Genomic DNA, 17,395 nt, shown 5'->3' on the forward strand with positions numbered 1-17,395 from the left:
ACATTTTGAGGCAGTGGTTTTGAGGTTTATCCACTTTTTAATCCACCACATTTATCCAACAGCTGGAGTTAGTTTGCATATTTAGATTAGTAATACAAAATCTAAATAAATGAATAGTATCATAGATTAGGCAACCTGGCATATATATATTTGTTAAAAGCCCTACCTTTACAATACGAGCAGCAACATTAAAGTGACATATATATCATAATTATTGAGTTTTTTGGCCATTCTGGTCATTCTTCTGCATAATGAGTACTTTTACTTAAATTACTTTTACTTAAATTACATTTATTTTGATTCTTATATTTTTTAATTTTTGCAGGACTGTTACTTGTAATAGAATATTTCGAAACTGTTGTATTGCTACTACCTTTTACCTACCTTAAGAGATAAGAGAGTACTTCTTCCACCACTGTTGTACTTTGTACTCTTCATTTATCTGATAGCTGTAGTTACAATACCTCAACAACACTCAAATGTACATGTAAAAAACACATACAGTAAGCCTTTACAATACAGTTATTGTTTAAGAATAGACCATTGGTTTCCAGCCTTTTTGGCTTGTTACCTCTAACAAAAAGCAGTGTCTACCTGGGGCCCATGAGTTGTTGGTAGTTTCATCAAAAAGCAATTTGCCCTTTAGACTTTTAATAATCTTATTCAAATAACTGTCCAAGGACCAAAGAGGTAAAAGTATCCAATATTTCAGGTAAAAAGCAAGGAGCTGAGTATTTCCACCTCGGTTTATTATTAAACCTTATGGTGGCCTGTTGTCACAGTCATCCATGTCAACATCCAACATTATAAACTAGAATCAAGAAACACTAATCGTTTTCTTTCTGTACACAATTGTAAACAATTCCTTGTTTAAACTATTTGCATATTATATATTGCATATTATCTGAAACCAACTGGTTTAATGTACATAAACCATTAAGCCAATAGGTCATTAGCTACATAGATCAACATGAAAAATCATGGCTGGTTTGACCATGTAGTGTGCCCCGGGGCAAAAAGTATTTGTGGGCAATTATCAGCAGGGGCTTACTGTTTGTGATACTTACTTAGAACACAAATGTATTTAGGAATATTTAGCATGTGAATCTCTCTCTATGGATAGACCGGTAGCCAAGTCAACATTTCCGATGATAATGTACTAAAAAGGTGAATGTTCCCAAAGAAATTTGTAAATGACCACAAACCTACTGACACCTAAAATGGGCCTTCAGGGCCCCTGAAGTTCTGGGGTTTACCTGGTTGGTAATCCAGCCTTGTTGAATTAAAACTTTTTGAAGCAACATATAGTATATACATATGTTCATGAATTGCTGGTACAATTCGATAAATGCAATATAAAGTCAGTGGAATTTTTACAGACTCAGACAGCGATAGACATGTCTCTGTGGATACAATTTACATAGTATACAAGAGGTGTAAGAGTCTTCAGGTTTTTTTTTTTTCTTCAAGTTGTCTTTCAGTTTTCCTTGTGCCTAACATACTTGTGCAAATCTTGAGTGTTGAAACACGTGACATGACAGCAGTTACTGGTTGTAAGGACGGCTTCGAAGCAGATTGTCCAATTCAGTCTTGTTGATGGTACCATAGGCCTGGGAATAGCTGCCCAGTTTGGCTCGAGGGTCGCCTGCAGCAGCCACATTACAGTTACTCTGAAATACTTTCTTGCTGAACCGTGTCGGTGGCAGAGCCTCACGAACCTGAGAGGTGGAGCGCTGGTTCTGCATGGAAAGAGAAAGAACGTTAGACATGCCATGACAGCCAGCCAATCTATCTATCTATCTATCTATCTATCTATCTATCTATCTATCTATCTATCTATCTATCTATCTATCTATCTATCTATCAAGCCACCAAGCCACCAAGCTTTAACATATCCATATATTTTCATGCATTCTATGCAGGGTTCAAAATTAGCACCACCTACCAGCCAAATGCTGGTAAAATATGCAGGTGGCTGGTAGATTTGCAATCAATATTTCATCAAGCATTTAAATAGGCTGAAATTGCATCCTGGCATTGAGTCATATTTTACATGTCCTGAGGTGTGGTGGACTAACCAAGCGTGCAGATGTGACATATAGCCCAGAGGACAGGGATGGCTCATCTTGGCGAACCAACGGGTTGTTCTGGGTTTGGTTAAGGGTCAAGGAGAAGGAGCGGTTGTGGGTCACAGGGGCTGAGCGACCTCGCCGGAGAATCTGGTCCATGGTCTAGTGAGGGTAGGGGTAAGAGAGAGAGCAACATACAGGGTGAGTCACAGAGAGATCATGAGTAGGAGAGAAAACAAAACTTAAAAAAAGGAAGTAGACTGAGGTCGGTTGCTTACTGCGTCAGTGTTGGTGCCCTCTGTTGGTGATGTTGTTGCACCTCCATTACAGGTCTGTCCCACTAGTTTCCTGTTGGCTGCAGTGGAGGGGTAGTAATTAGGAGGACCAGCTGGACTCCGAACAAAACCATCTGAATGAAGAAAAGAGTTTGTGTTTTCTACCTTTCACTGTGAAGGCATGGGACTTAACAAAACAATACTTTTTAAATACCTTATTTTAAAGATGCAGTAGGTAAGTCTTATAAAACTAACTTTCTGTCCTATTTGCTGAAACTGACCCTATGTTCCAGTAGAACTACATGAATTATGTAAAAAAAAAAAAAAAAGACAGCTCCTCTGGCACCTCCTACAGCCTGTAGTGCCATTGGCAAAATTCCACCGCTCCCGGTCGATTTTCTCCAATCAGGGCCACAGGGGTGGTCTATCTGCCAGTCAATCACTGCTCAGGCACACGCATATATAGCGTTCTCCCCTCCCCCCTCCCCGCGCACGAGCTGCAGGAAGGTTTTCCAAAACTCCGTGAATAATGGAGTGGCTTTTCAGAGGTGGCGTGAGCTCCGGGATTTTAAAGATCTGAAGAACGATGCAGATGTAGCCACATTTCTTCTCAACAGGTAACATAATTACCATGAATGATTTATCTTTCACTTGGTTATTAGTAGTCAAAAGTCCACAAAGCTACGTTGGTGAGGATGATAGTAACGTTAGCACAGTGGTCGGTCTGATATGATGCTGAAATGGCTAACGGTAGCCTGTTAGTTAGCATCGTTTTACTGTTGGTGAGTAAAGTTAACGTTGTGTTGGTGTTTAGTTGTTGAACATGTTGTCTGTCTGACATGCCGGCAGTTCTGTCAAACTCCGTTGTGTGGGAGGGGCTTAGGAGACGGTTTGGGCTGCAGCAGAAAGGGAGGAGGGACTGAGAAGTTGTCGATGTTCAATTTTTTTGGCAAAGTCCTGACTCTTCACAATCTTACCTACTGCAGCTTTAAGAAATATAAAAATGTTTTACACCAAACCTATCACTTTCATTCAGAAGTCAAGGTTCTCAAATGTTAAATCTGTCTAAACTTTGTCTAAAAACTTTTCTTAACTAAAATGCAAGATTACAAATCTAAACAGAACATTGTTTTTTTTAATAATGTAATATGAACATATTTTAATCAGTACCAAAAAAGTACTACGGTTCGATACCCAGTCCTGTGGCGAAAAATAAAATTCAGACATACTTGGGGCATGTGTGATGGGGTTATATGTGAGTTTTCCCAAGCCAGGACTAGATAATGGACTCGTCTTCTCCACAGCAGGTGGGGTTGACACGTTCACAGGCCCAGGTTTGGTGACGCCTGTATGGGAAGGAATGTCGTTTGTCTCTTTAGTCTTTTCATGTTGCGTTTTCCCTCCGCGGTCACCACACCCATTCACTGCCACCGGGTCCTTCTCTACTTTGTCCTTCACATGGGGCTTCTCAATGCTACTGACACAGCCTCCATCCTTTGGGTGGATCAGCCTTAGCACCCCCTGATTAGTTCTCCTTTCCAGTATCATCTGCAGGTTAGAAACAGAGGACAATTAGGGTATTATATACTGTATTATAATATTTTTGCAATACACTTGTATGTAATGTGGTCTACTGTGTAAAGATTAAAATCAATGTTGCTTTCTGAACATTTATGAATCATTTTGTACCTCATAAAGTTTGTTGCGGTACTGAACAACAGATAATTGTACATCATCATCCACTGGCAGCACTACATCATAGTTGAGAGCTGGCTCCCTGGCTGGATTATGAAACCTCAAGAGACAGAAACATTTAAATAAATTATAGCACAAAATAGTAATAAAGTTATGATACAAATTTTGGTCAAAGCATTCAGAATAAGTTATTTTAACTGTTCAACTAAGCAAACAAAAGAGAAGAAAAAAAAAATAACATCTCTACAATCTCTTTGTGGGAAACCACAGCTACTCATCCTAACTAATCTGAATTCTTCAGATTCTTCATACCTGGCTACATATGGGTGTTGGAGGGCTTGCTCAGCAGTGAGCCGCTTGTCTGGGTTGAAAACTAGCAAGCCTTTCAACAGGTCCAGAGCATCAGGAGGCACAGACAACTGGAGAAGATCCTCCAAAGGCACCTGTGGTCTGGTGAAGGAAGGGTGAGATTTTAAAGGCTCCTGTAGAGATTTAGCATTGCACTGCTGTAACATCGTCAGACTTGTGTTGTACAGTTACATTTTTTATTCCATGCATTTGTCTTCCTTGTCAAAACCTGGCGCCTACATTACCCACAATGCAACTATTTGCTCGGAGAACTTCTTTCACATATGTAGTAGTACTCCCCAAGACCTGTAAACCGACTTTAATGTGTAAAATAGGTGGAGTTTCCCTTTAAATACAAAAAAGCAGCAGGTGGAAGAAAGGCAGTGGAATGTGTGTATTAGTGTGTGTGTGTGTGTGTGTGTGTGTGTGTGTTTGCGTGTGTCTGTGTGCATATCCAACACACCTTTTTTAACAAAGTGGCCTTTTGAAGCTTATTAGTTAGTAGATTTAGATAGATTAGATTAGTCTATGATTTTGCTTTGTCACTGCTGCATCATTGCATCTCTGCAACAATCACTGCTCCTGCTCTCTGAGCTGGTAATCAACCCCACTTCCACTTGCATGTTCTGATAACAGTCTTCCCAATGGAAGGAAGGAAATGTGTTATCGTCACTCCCAAAACTAGCTCTGTCCCAGGAGTGACAAGGACAGAAAGAAGCCTAGCATCATCAGCAACTGTGCACACTCTGTGTTCACATATAAACAAAGTAATACATGTGAGTTGACTAAGTGAAATTCAACAGATGCATTATTGTTTATTTAGATTTACATGTACATATAAAGAACCTCTCCATTGATACATTTTCACAACATGAATAATAATATTATTTTTCCTTACTTTAGTAACATTCTCTGAATGACAGAAGATCCGTATTCAGACTTGATTGCGAGAATATCTGAAAATTAAAATGCATTTAATTAATTCATAGTGATGAAGGTTGTCAATTACTAAAATTAAAGTATGATTTCTTTAATCACCTTCTGGGCTGGGGTGGGGTATGGCACTCATGATCTTCTCTATTTGGTTTATGGTGGATGTCCCGGGGAACAGGGCTTTTCCCAGCAGCATCTCTCCCAGGATACAGCCAAGGCTCCACATGTCCACGCCTTTAGTGTACCTTTGGACAAGATGTATTCCTCTTACAGTCTGGTACACTAATGTTTCCAAAGAAGTATTCTCTTCTCTGAATTAAAATGTTTCAAATGTTGCCTTCTTCATCACTGTTAAATCAACTGCTGTGAAGGACGAGCACAAGAAGAAGATGTAGTACAGATACTGACTAACAGATGCTCATCACAGCTGATACCTCGTGGATCCCAGCAGGATCTCAGGAGCTCGGTACCACCGCGTCGCCACGTACTCCGTCAGTGCTGGATTCCCACTGTCCTCTTGGATCTGGTTGAGTGATCTGGCCAAGCCGAAATCACACAGCTTGACTACACAGTCGGTGTCCAGCAGCACGTTGGATGGCTGTTGGAAACACAGACAAGAGAAACATTCTTCACAGGGGCAACAATAGTTTGGTTTTCACTTATTTACAGAGAGGTCAAATCGAGCAGGTCGACCAAGGTATGAGAACAGAAATGAACCGAGTTGGAATAGCAGACAAATAGGAGAGAAGGAGGGATGAAATTCTAGGCTCTAGGATCAGAAGCCGTTTTGTGTAGCCATGTCAGCAAATATCCTGCAGACTTGTTGAAGTGTTACTGAAAGTGATTACATGAAGACAGTGTTTTGGAAAAAATGGCTTAGATTTACATTAGGGCTAAGACAATTATTCTATTGTTTGATCAACTGCAACTACTTTGATAATCTATTCATCCTTAAAGTCTTTTTTTTTTTTGGAGCAAAAATGCCAAACATTCATTGGTTACAGCTTCTTCATTGTGAGGACTTTCTGCTTTTCTGTTTTATATCAGCGTAGACTAAATACCATTTGATTTTGGACTGTTGGTCGAACAAAACAAGCAATTTGAAGACCTCAACTTGGGCTTTAGGAAATTGTAACTTGCATCTTTCGCTATTTTCAGAAAATGAATTGACCAAAATGATTATTATTAAATCGAGAAAGTATTCAGCAACCACAAAACAAAGATAAAGGAAATCATTAATATGTGCAGCAATATGAGTTGGATTTATTTTAATCAAAATAAGAGCACATTTTGTTACTCTGATATGTTTTTTAATTCCAAAAATATACTTATGATACCAATAAATATATTCATGACTAATTCTTTATATTCTCCACCTGGCGTACCTTTTGGTCCCTGTGGATAACATTTCCTGAATGCAGGTATTTGATAGCTTTGAAGAGCTGGTGCATCACATAACGTTTGTGGATGTCCTTCAGCAGAGTACCTTTCTTTATCACTGCATGCAGGTCGGTATCTGGTACAAAGCAGAAAGCAAAAGTGGATGATAATACAACTGAAACATTAACATCTACCAAAGATTGAACAGTAAATTGTTGTCAGTTATTTGTGATTTTGGAATAGAGTTGCTAAACACATGCTCCTCCATAATCACATACACAATGATTTTCAACCAGGCGCAGAGAGGACACACACACACACACACACACACACACACACACACACACACACACACACACACACACACACACACACACACACACACACACACACACACACACACACACACTCTTCCAAACACTCACCCATGTATTCAAAGATGAGGTAAATGTCTTTATCATTTTGAGCTCTGACGACATTTAGAAGTTTGACGATGTTGGGATGATCTCCAAACTCCTGCACACAGAAAGGAGATTTTTAGTAACATAAACACAAACAAAATCCTGACTACTGTTTGACCTATAACAACGGGCAGGTATTGTGTAAAGTACACAACAGGGAAAGTTTTATGTAAAAGAGATTACATATTGGTCACTGTAAACCCCATTACCACAACACCTGGAATAGCACTAGAAGATGATAACAGCTGATTAGAGGGCAAAGGCACAGCTGAAAGTTGCACGTACAGTATGTAGGTCGGCAGATAAAGAGTCAATGTGTTGATATAAAGCAAAGTGAGTAGTACATTTTTGCTGTTCCTTGTTAATCTTCTGAATAATAATAATAAAGTTGAAGTTTTCTACGGTTGAATTTTTACCATGCTGCATCAGCAGTGTCATTGCTCAATGGGTTTCACACAGGAAACTAAACAGCTGAAAAATCTGTTTCCAGCATGTTTTTATTTATAAAGCAATTCACTTTGACGAAACAGTAATGGAAAAATAAACAGTGCAAGAGTAGGAAGGGCATAGCACAACTACTGTAGCAGCATCAGTGGAGCAGACTTTCAAAATACAGCAATTTATCTGTAAATGCGTTAAAAAAAGGAGTATAAATTGAATTTTCCTGTTATTGAGTTGGCACTTTTTTGTAGAATTGGAGATGGAGCTCATTCACTGACTAAAGAGTTAGAGTAGGTGCAGTATCCTCAGACACAACAATCACTGTATATCATGAAGTGTCCCTAATAGTTTGTACATTTATTCAGAAACATACAGGACAAAGACAGAAATGATGAAAACAAAATGTAGAAAAGTGGGACCGAAATGATTAACCTTAGGGACTTAAATTTAAAAGAATGAAAGTATGTCAGTTGGCCATTATTTTTCGCTCAAACACAATTATAATTGTTACCTGGAGGAACATTATTTCCCTGAATGTCCGCTGCAAAAGGAAGAAAATGACAATTAGGATATGAACATGCCAGGCAATAAACTCAGCACACACAAGCCTCCTGTTCCATTTAATCATTAGCCAAACTTGTCTTTCTTTTGAAACAGGCAAGTGAGCCCAGGGGCAATTCCAGCATTATAAAGTGGGGTTGCACAGGGGGTAGTCTATCCCTGCCCCTGAATGAGCCAATTTGGAAACCACTGTGAGACAATTATCAGAATAGGAAAGAAGAAAAACAAATTTGCCACACAAAATTATATTTATCTTTTTAATACCTTCCAGTAATTGCTACCTTGTGTATTGTGTATTGCTAGATAATTTGACCTCTTCAGAAATTGTATTTAAATAATCCCTTTTTGGTTAAATTGGGCTGAACCAGTTGTCGTATGCAACCATTGACAAGGGGGTGCAAGTTGTCATTGCTTAATTTCTAAGGGGTCACATACCAAAAAGGTTGGGAACCATTAGGCTACATAGATATGACATTAAGATATGAATAACATTAACAGGGTACAATAATGACTTTACTTCATTGTCACATCAAGCACACACCTGGGCATCTGTCCTGTTCCTGAAGGCGTCAAAGATCTTCTTTACAGCTACAACCTCGCCTGTCTGTCTGTCAACTGCTTTCCATACAATGCCATAAGCCTGAAAGAGATACAACATACTGGTATCAGGTCCATGCAGGAGGTGGCTTATATTCTGTCAAGCATTAGTATAGTTTTAACTGCAGGATGTCAAGCAGGTAAAAAGATATATAGAAAACTAAATTGGGGAAACACTGTGGTCAGGGCCGTAGCATGAATTTTAGAAAAAAAAGTCCAAGCAGCTGCTCCATACAGATAATAGAGACTGGATTAATAATATTGAGTTTTTAATAACTTTTATTTTCCATGTTTAATTCATTCAGCTGTTGTCCAAGAGTTTCTCTACATGGTTGCTTTTTCTTGGCATATAAAATGTCCCATCTTAGGACACCTAGTTCTAAACATGAGTATGTGCCTTAACCCACAATACCTTTTTAAAACATAAACAAACATGCACTGCCGATCATCATATTCCTAGAAGAACAGGTGTGGACATGACCTCTGTGTCTGTGGTGAAGGGAGAGGAAGGGTGCTGATGAAGGCGGGGAAGTCAAGCATAACAGAGGCAGCAGTGAGGCAGGGCATTAGAGAACACTGTTATAACACTGTTATTGTAGAGACACAAGGAGCAGCACTGTCACTGGAGGCAGTGGATCAGAGCCCTGGTGACTCTGGTGACTGTTGTATCTGTCAAACCTCGGCTCCAAAAGAAGAGACAGGGATGTAAAATGTACAGGGAAACTGGGTTTCAAAACAAAACAGTTTATAAATTCAGACATTTTTAGGGCATTTTTTTTTTTGCTGCTGTGAAAGCACTTGTCTCTCTAAAGCCAATTAGCACAGTGCTGTTTACTATTGTTTGGCTCCCTGAAGCATCACCGCACAGAACGCTATTATCCCAACACTCTACTGTAAACAGGTTCAACAGCCGTGTAACATGAGTCACATCTGCCCTCAGGTATGTTTAGTTAGCCAATATGACGTGTCTACGTGGCAGTTACCACCTGGCCATTGCAAGCAGAGCAGCAATTTGTGAGTCTCAGTGGACAGTCTATGGAAAGAAAGCAGGCAGTTTTTAGCCCAGTGGCAACCCTAGTGGAGAGGGGGAAAAAAGGGATTTGGACTCTCAAGGGAACAAGTGTCCTCACACATCAGCTGATCTGCAAAGAAAGAGTTTGTCCTGCCAAAGTAAATAAATCCCTTGCTTACAAAACTGGTGTTGACTGAGGATCTTAAGTCTGGAAAATTTCAGGAATTTTTCTTAAGGCTAAAGTACAGAGGGGGCTTAAATATGTGGTAAATATACATGTACAGAGGAATCTGATGTAAAGAGGTGCGTTTGCCAGAACAGCAAGTGTTTGCCAACTCACAACATTTTTGCAAACAGGGATTCATGTCAATTCAATGCAGGTGCAATGAGGAGTTTTGTTATTCATTGTGTAGCCTGGGGGAAATAAATTTCCATTAAATCCAGTAGAGACAAAAAGTCACTCACCCCCTTTCCAAGTCTCTTCTTGATGTCATACTTCAGAGAAATGTGGTCCTCCACCTCAGACACATTTGTTGATTCATAATTTTTGCTCATTTTCTTTCAACAGTCCGTTCCTCTGCTCATGCAGAAAGCATCGCCATACTTTGATTATTCCTGAAAGAGATTACTGGTCTTGAATGTCCAGGAAACAGGTGTTAAAACGGTTGGTAGAGAGGACTGAATTGTGGCGCCAGTTCCGTCAGAGCTGCAGCTTGAAACTAACGAGAATTTCTGTAGTTTTGTATCTTATCTGGCAACCCACACGCGACCCTCTGTTACTTGTAGTCAGACGTCGCGTTGCCTAACTGTTCAATCAATCAATGTTGGTCCAAAAGCAGCAGGTTCGTTTTAAACTCTATCTCATCTAGCTAGTGACTGAAAACACACTGTTTAACCTGCACTGTACAGAATATGTTGTTATCTTTCAAAATGAAAGTCAATTCTTACTGCAAGTTTGGATACTGCGTCTCCCACACTGCTGCTGCAAACAGATGAGCCGTAGAGTTTTGTCATTATTTGTCGTCCTGGTAACCAATACGCTGCTGCCGGGTTCTTAAAGGAGCCGCCCATGGCTCTATAAGCGAGAACAATAACGTCCTGCTACACCGCAAGGGGAATTAAAACAAACACCTTTCTATCTTTCTTGCTACACCAAACAGTCGGTGAGCTACACTCATTCGTACAAGTCAGAGGTGGACATCTGGCTCTCGAGCACATTAGAGCTGTAGACGATGGTTGAGGCGCTGGGATTATAGGAAGACCTCCGTTATAATTGTACACATTTTCATCATGGCCTTCATCAAAATGTTCCAACTTCAATTAAGTTCCTCGTTGAGTCTGTTTGATGATGAACGGCTGTTGGGACCAGTCCTCACAAGCAAGTAGAAAACAAGGTGCGTCAACTAGGCCTCTGTGATCTACACTGGCTAACCCATTAATATTAAATGGAACTTCAGAGAGGAAACCGCAGCAAAAGTAAATGACTAACCTGGGAAAAAATAAAACTGATGGGCGTGCTGCGTGCAGACTAAAATAGTACATATTTTGGTCGATCGTCTACAATTACGTCCAGAGCAATAAGCAATAAAACAAATGTGCTTTTACTAAAGACTGAATAGTCATTTGAACATGGGCTTAGAGACCACAGCTTTATAACAGAAACCCCTGAATTGCAAACTGGGGACGTTAAGTTCTAAGGAAGTGGGCTTAGCAGAACATTTGATAGGAAATGACCACTAATCACCCATTTTAATGACTTAAAATGGGTCTTGTGTTTATTGTCTTGTGGACCCGTCCTACAAAAATATATTATATTATGCTAATTATAACAGACAAAAATCCTGTGGCCAGTTAGTATTAGAGCTGGGTATTTGAACATTCAGTCAAATTCTTAGTCTTGTTTACTCATTCTTTGACCAGATATTTACTCATTTAATTCAGAGAACCTTTTCTACTTTTGACTATTTTATTAAGTTCTTAATTTCTTCTACATCACTTGCTACCCTTATTATATTTCTAAACATGTCACAAGTTAAATAGTTTTGGACATTGCATAGACAAAACTCTAAACAAATTTGATCTTATTTGCACAACACAGATGAAGTTAGAGGTAGATTTTCATCTTTATTTCTAAAAAGGTGTTACATGCTCCTGTTTAAAAATCAAAACTATTATTTACAATGATACATCTTAATAAACATGTTCCCCCTAATGGTGTTTGAGGGTTGAAACATATTTAGCAAGCACAATAAGCATGGGATGTGTCCAACTCACTTTTACCCACTTCACGTGGCCAAACCCTCAATTATTAAGGAAACATTGATTAGGTAGGTTAGCAGAAAAAAGGGCTAGAAAATGTACACAAACAAGTCCTTCCACCATAGTTTCAATATAATCATTGAATAAGTCAATTTTTACCTTAAAGTCCAAACAATTATTTCAGCTGCATTTATTTTCCATTAACTGACATCTGTCTGTCAGCTTCTTTTATTCTATCTACAAAAACTTTTTCAGATTTCTGCACTAAAAATATGGGTGATAGAAAAACGAAATGGTATACAGAACAAATAAATGCTCCTCTGACCCCAAGTGGCAGGCATTGGACAGAATTAGGGTACCAAAAAGAAAATAAAAATATTTATCTTTCCAATAATACAAAGTCTTTGGCTGTTGCAACCTTTTTGTCATGTGCAGACTTTGCCAAATATAATTGTATCATGCTTCTTTGTTGGTGCTATGCAAAACTTAAGTATAAAATTAGACCTTTTTGATATTATAGTACAAAGTTAGAAGTAAACTGTTTTGGGGCAGAATAAACAGCCATATTAAAGGATTTATCGCACAGGTTTGTCTAGAAAAGAGGCCAATGGAGCATATCGCAGCACAGGGCGGGCCTGGTGGGCAAGGCTGCAGGCAGCAGGATGTACCAGAGTCAGACACAGTGTAGTATGCAAGGCGATGAAGTCTGAATAGTACACAACATAAATAAAGGACATAGGAAGCAAACAGCAGGTAAGAATTGGGAAGATATGAGACAGAAAATCTGCCCAGATAGAAATCCACTCTCTACTAATAGCGAGAAAGAGAAAGTAGAGTGTTTCTTTTTTTAACTTAATAGATATTAATAGATATAGTCAGAATTTCAGACAGATGGATCAATGATGGACAGCTGCTTTAGGAGGAATGGAGGAAGCGGTTGAATGCATTGTAGGCTGACTCCAGATCAAATAGCATCTGGCGCACCTGATTATCATCCAACTCATCTGAGGCTGACATGCTGCTGAGGGTGGTCAACCTGATGAGAACAAATACAAATCAAGGTAGATGAGAGTTAGGACAAAGCTGTTAAGACTTATCACAGACTGGCATAAGTTTAGCACTACTGGGGATCTGTGTAGAAACGTGATTATAAAAGTAGTTATACATGCAGTCAAGGAAATGTCAAATTCCACTTATTGATTTTCATAATACAACTTGTCAACTTGCAGCCCCCTGAGCCATGAATTCAGTTTTTCTCAACTGCAAAGATGCTTTAACATAATAAATAGTACATGTTGCTCCATGCCCCACGCATAAAGAGAGAAAATAATCGAAAACGTCTAGAAATTTAAACGGCCGACAATCTCTGATCTATCTGAGGTACAAAAACAATAAATTTTAAACACGACTACCACTTAAAAAACTCAGTATTATATATATAAAAATATATATATATATATATATATATATATATTATATATAGTCAGAATATATATATATATATATATATATATATATATATATATATATATATATATATATATATATATATATATATATATATATATATTCTGACTATATATAAATTCTGACTATATATAATATAATAAAATAAGTTAGCAGGATTTTAATTGTTTAAGCATTGGCACATAGAGATCTACAGTTCTAGACCCAGCTTTTGTCTGACGCGTTACACCACAGCATTTACCCATCAGAAATAGTCTACTGCAAATGATTATACATGGATTGAAGGAGTATTCATCAGTGAAAGTAGTATTAGTTTAACTTGTGGACACAATCATCAAGCATGTACGTGTGTGTCATTGTGGCTAAAATAAGCATCCTACACTGAACTGGCACAAGGCTAAACATAAACACTGTAAACTGGGCGGCCCAGTGGAACTAACCAGAGGCTGACTTTGTCCTTAGCCTCTGAGTCTGGAGGCATGTTGCTCATTCTGTTCATTGTTTCCATCAGTTCTCTCAGGTCTGGCTGGATCTGGACCAATAGAAAATAATCAGTTAATCAGTTGTTTTTAGTCTGTCTGTTATGTAAGTTTTACACTTTTTTATTTACCTCATCCATGGCCCTGATCTCCAGTCTCAGCTTGTCCATCACGGTGATGAAGAGCTGAAAGACAATGAGACAATGCTCAACATACTTTCCAACTTCCACAATCACCAACAACAAAAATGATTTTTACTGGCGGCAACACAAACAGGGCACACATTCTTTGCCAGAATCACACTGCCTGTCCACAGATTTATTAGTTTGTTGGATTTTATGAGTTGAGATCAAAGTTGGCAGTGGACATTGCTGGCAACACTCATTCACATTCTTCAATGAGTAACCACAGGATTTGCCAAATTACCTGAAACCACTTCAACCACTAAATCAATTATTTTATTTTTATTTTTTAATTTTTTTTAAATACGACTGCAACAAGTTTTAATCTGGCACAATTCCTAAATAAGCTTCCCATTTGCGCTGACTGTTTAATATGATAGAGAGGAGAGAGGACGTACAGAAACTATATCTGCAATGCAGCGGTTCAGGTTGCCCTTGTCATCCTTGATGGTGATTGGTCGATCCTCCTTGATTCTTTCCATTGCTAGTGGGCAGTCGAGCTAGGAAACAAAATGATAAGAGTAACATCCTTACTAAGAAAAACTAAAAAAATATGATAGAACAATTCCATGGCCCATTTTTTAAAATGTTTACAAACAAAGTCAAATGAGTCATAAAATCATCTGTGCTCCAAAAGAGAACTCACTCTGTACTTTCTGCAGAAATCATCAATGGAGCCCACATCGGAGCCTTGCACCTGTTTAAAAGCAGCCTTATACTGAACCAACAGCCTGGAACAGGAAGCAGTGTACCTGAAACAGACAACTCCTGCACCTTAATAAACACATACAATCAAAGTCACAGGTGGAATGTTCAGTCTTTTAAACACAAAATATAAACGTAAGTAAGACGCACTCATTAGGTGTGACGCAGTCTTTGATGTAAGCCTTCTCCAGAGCCTGAAGGGTCTTGACGACAGCGAACAACTCTGCCATGTTATCATACCTTCAGAAACCGGGTTAAAAAGGAGGTGTTACAACACTAGTTTTTGTTTGATATTTCACTTTGTACTCAGGTCTCACTTGCAAATGAGATCTTGATCTCAATGTGATTTCCAGACTAAATAAAGTATATATTTATAAATACCTGGGTTACTATGTGTTCATAATAGGCTAGTAATTAGTAATATATATGACACTTACTTCTCTCGTTCTCTTGCATTCTTGTATAATTTCACCTCCTGAAAAGGCATGAATTGTGGTGAAGGCCTTCACTAATGCAATGAAATTATTTTTTTTGTTCAGTTTGATTGAAACATTTGTTGTAGAAGTAGCATCCATGAAAATGGTAAGTTTGGTTATCTTCCAGGAACAGTTCAGTGAACAACTTGAAAAAGTGAAAATAATCAGATCATTTTAGTTCCATTTGGTTGTTTTTTTAAGGTGTAAATTAAAATAACTATTTGCCAAGCCTTAATTAAAGCATTAAAAAGTAGTTCCATTTACCTCATATAACTCAGGCTTATTGGCAGGAGCTGTGGGAAAAAATAACGACATGCTTTAAGTGACATTAATTGTAATTTACTGTTGAAAGGAGGATGATTGAACAATTTAAATAACTAACATTGTAGACATTAGATTTATTTGAATGTCTTACCTCCTCCCACACCTCCTGTAACTGGTATTCCATGGAACATGATGCTGATGTATCAGAACTTGATCTGAAAAAGATTTAAGTTACAATGTGTCTAATAACTAACCATTAACCATAACTAATAATTGTGACCAAAACAACCAGCCAAAACACGTTCCCACTATTAATGAATACAATTTTTTTAAATGTTGTTATATGTAGTAGGGACTGTCCTGACTTATAGGTGAGTTTCTCTCAAAGTATTATTGATATTAAATGTGTCTTAAATTAAGGAACTTGTCTTTTTTATACTGCAGGGTAGTGTAACAACAGAAACAGTGCTCAATGGTATTTAGAATGAATAGAAGACATTTTCTGGATTATCACTTTTAGCATTTAATATTGATAAGATCCAAGGAGAGCACGGTTAGACTGAAACACCGTTAATACAACTTCCAAGCCACAAATGGTTTACAAGATCTACCACTTTTTGGTATCAGAATCAGAATCTGGTTTATTGCCAGGTAGGTTTTCACATACAAGGAATTTGATTTGGTGTTTTGGTGCATAGACAAGAAACATACATATAGTATAGACAATAAAGTATTTAGAAACAAAATTGTTATATATTATATCAGGCAAGGTTTGAACCCTTCACTAGTATCATAAAACATTAATACTTTTACAAAGTAAAAAACTTAAGGAAAGAATATCATATGTGCAATTTTACACAGCAAGTGCTAAATAATAATAAGTGTGGCTGTTGTTTAGGGCCATGAGAGATGGATCAGGATTTAGGTGGCTTGTCACCACGACTAATCACTTTCCTGAGGGAAACCCAGGCAAGTGTTAGGAGGCATGTATAGCTCTGCAACTTAATAAAATTAACTGGATCAAGTTACACAGGTCCCCACCAGTCAGGTTCAAATTATGTTAAAATAATTTTAAAAAGGGACATATCAGAAATAATTCTTAACCTTAGTTTCTTTTAAATCCAGCTTAATGGTTCGACATCCTGACGTTCGTTATTCTCAATTTAACTGATTAACACCATATAAGTGTTACCATATGAAAAGGCAGACTGTGTTTGCTGTTTAGAACATAAGTCCGAAAGTACAGGTTGGCTACAACAATACAAAAGCGTACAATGCTGCCGCGCTGAGTTAAAAAACGTTGTTTTACTCCAGGTATTTGCTGATTCACGGAGAATAAGCTAAAGGGAAAACCTTTTAGCTAAAGAAAGCTGATCATCAGCCTTCAATATTTGTTTTGCACAAATAGCGAGCCCGAAGTTAGCTGTCGAGGCTAGCTTGTAAGCACTTCCTTAAAGATTTATTATAACTGGGCCATACAGGTAGTTGTTTGTGAACACTGAAGTTTGTATTAGTGACCATTATTGTGGTAACAGGTAAGAATCCGGCAGCATTTCTTAATATCAGTGTTTAATCAACGAAATTAAAAGACACTTTACTTACCCTTTCGGCAAACTGCTGTGACGTCAATGTAAACACACCTTCCTGCAAGGACCCGCAGACGTCAAAATATTAGGTGTCCATTGTGCCTCACTAAACATTAATACATTTTAAGATTATTACTGGTGTATCAAACATATGTACTCTTTATTAAGGCTATTCATATCTTCCATTTTAAAGGAGCTGTTGCTG

The 17,395-nt window shown here is 38.2% G+C and overlaps 2 protein-coding genes across 2 annotated transcripts; both read right to left on the reverse strand.

Annotated features, from left to right (window-relative positions):
* Positions 1–728: 728 nt before the first annotated feature.
* Positions 729–11,187, reverse strand: mapk15 (mitogen-activated protein kinase 15). Its single transcript, XM_039820457.1, has 15 exons — positions 10,721–11,187; positions 10,238–10,387; positions 8,705–8,803; positions 8,114–8,143; positions 7,126–7,216; positions 6,706–6,836; positions 5,755–5,918; positions 5,426–5,565; positions 5,286–5,343; positions 4,352–4,489; positions 4,034–4,139; positions 3,574–3,892; positions 2,348–2,478; positions 2,079–2,231; positions 729–1,739 (listed from the first exon to the last, which is right to left on the reverse strand). Exons 2-15 carry the CDS (start codon positions 10,325–10,327, stop codon positions 1,545–1,547), a joined length of 1,845 nt encoding a protein of 614 aa, XP_039676391.1. The 5' UTR covers positions 10,328–10,387; positions 10,721–11,187; the 3' UTR covers positions 729–1,544.
* Positions 11,188–11,871: 684 nt separating this feature from the next.
* Positions 11,872–17,303, reverse strand: vps28 (VPS28 subunit of ESCRT-I). Its single transcript, XM_039820486.1, has 10 exons — positions 17,207–17,303; positions 15,756–15,819; positions 15,605–15,633; positions 15,302–15,339; positions 15,015–15,104; positions 14,806–14,911; positions 14,558–14,659; positions 14,109–14,162; positions 13,939–14,030; positions 11,872–13,067 (listed from the first exon to the last, which is right to left on the reverse strand). The coding sequence occupies exons 2-10, from the start codon at positions 15,793–15,795 to the stop codon at positions 12,947–12,949; spliced, it is 672 nt and encodes a 223-aa protein (XP_039676420.1). The 5' UTR covers positions 15,796–15,819; positions 17,207–17,303; the 3' UTR covers positions 11,872–12,946.
* Positions 17,304–17,395: the final 92 nt, after the last annotated feature.

The sequence above is a fragment of the Perca fluviatilis genome, chromosome 13 (genome assembly GCF_010015445.1).
Source record: "Perca fluviatilis chromosome 13, GENO_Pfluv_1.0, whole genome shotgun sequence".
In the NCBI taxonomy this organism is placed as follows: Eukaryota; Metazoa; Chordata; class Actinopteri; order Perciformes; family Percidae; genus Perca; species Perca fluviatilis.

Bases quoted from the DNA above. Each gene is read 5' to 3' on its own strand.
- mapk15 (XM_039820457.1), bottom strand. From the start codon at position 10,327: ATGAGCAAAAATTATGAATCAACAAATGTGTCTGAGGTGGAGGACCAC. The intron at 7,217-8,113 runs GTAACAATTATA...TTCTGTGTGCAG, and splicing joins GGGAAATAATGTTCCTCCAG to GAGTTTGGAGATCATCCCAA. The intron at 5,344-5,425 runs GTGATTAAAGAA...TTTAATTTTCAG, and splicing joins ACCCCACCCCAGCCCAGAAG to ATATTCTCGCAATCAAGTCT.
- vps28 (XM_039820486.1), bottom strand. From the start codon at position 15,795: ATGTTCCATGGAATACCAGTTACAGGAGGTGTGGGAGGAG. The intron at 15,340-15,604 runs GTAAATGGAACT...ATGCCTTTTCAG, and splicing joins ATAAGCCTGAGTTATATGAG to GAGGTGAAATTATACAAGAA. The intron at 15,105-15,301 runs GTAAGTGTCATA...CGGTTTCTGAAG, and splicing joins AATGCAAGAGAACGAGAGAA to GTATGATAACATGGCAGAGT.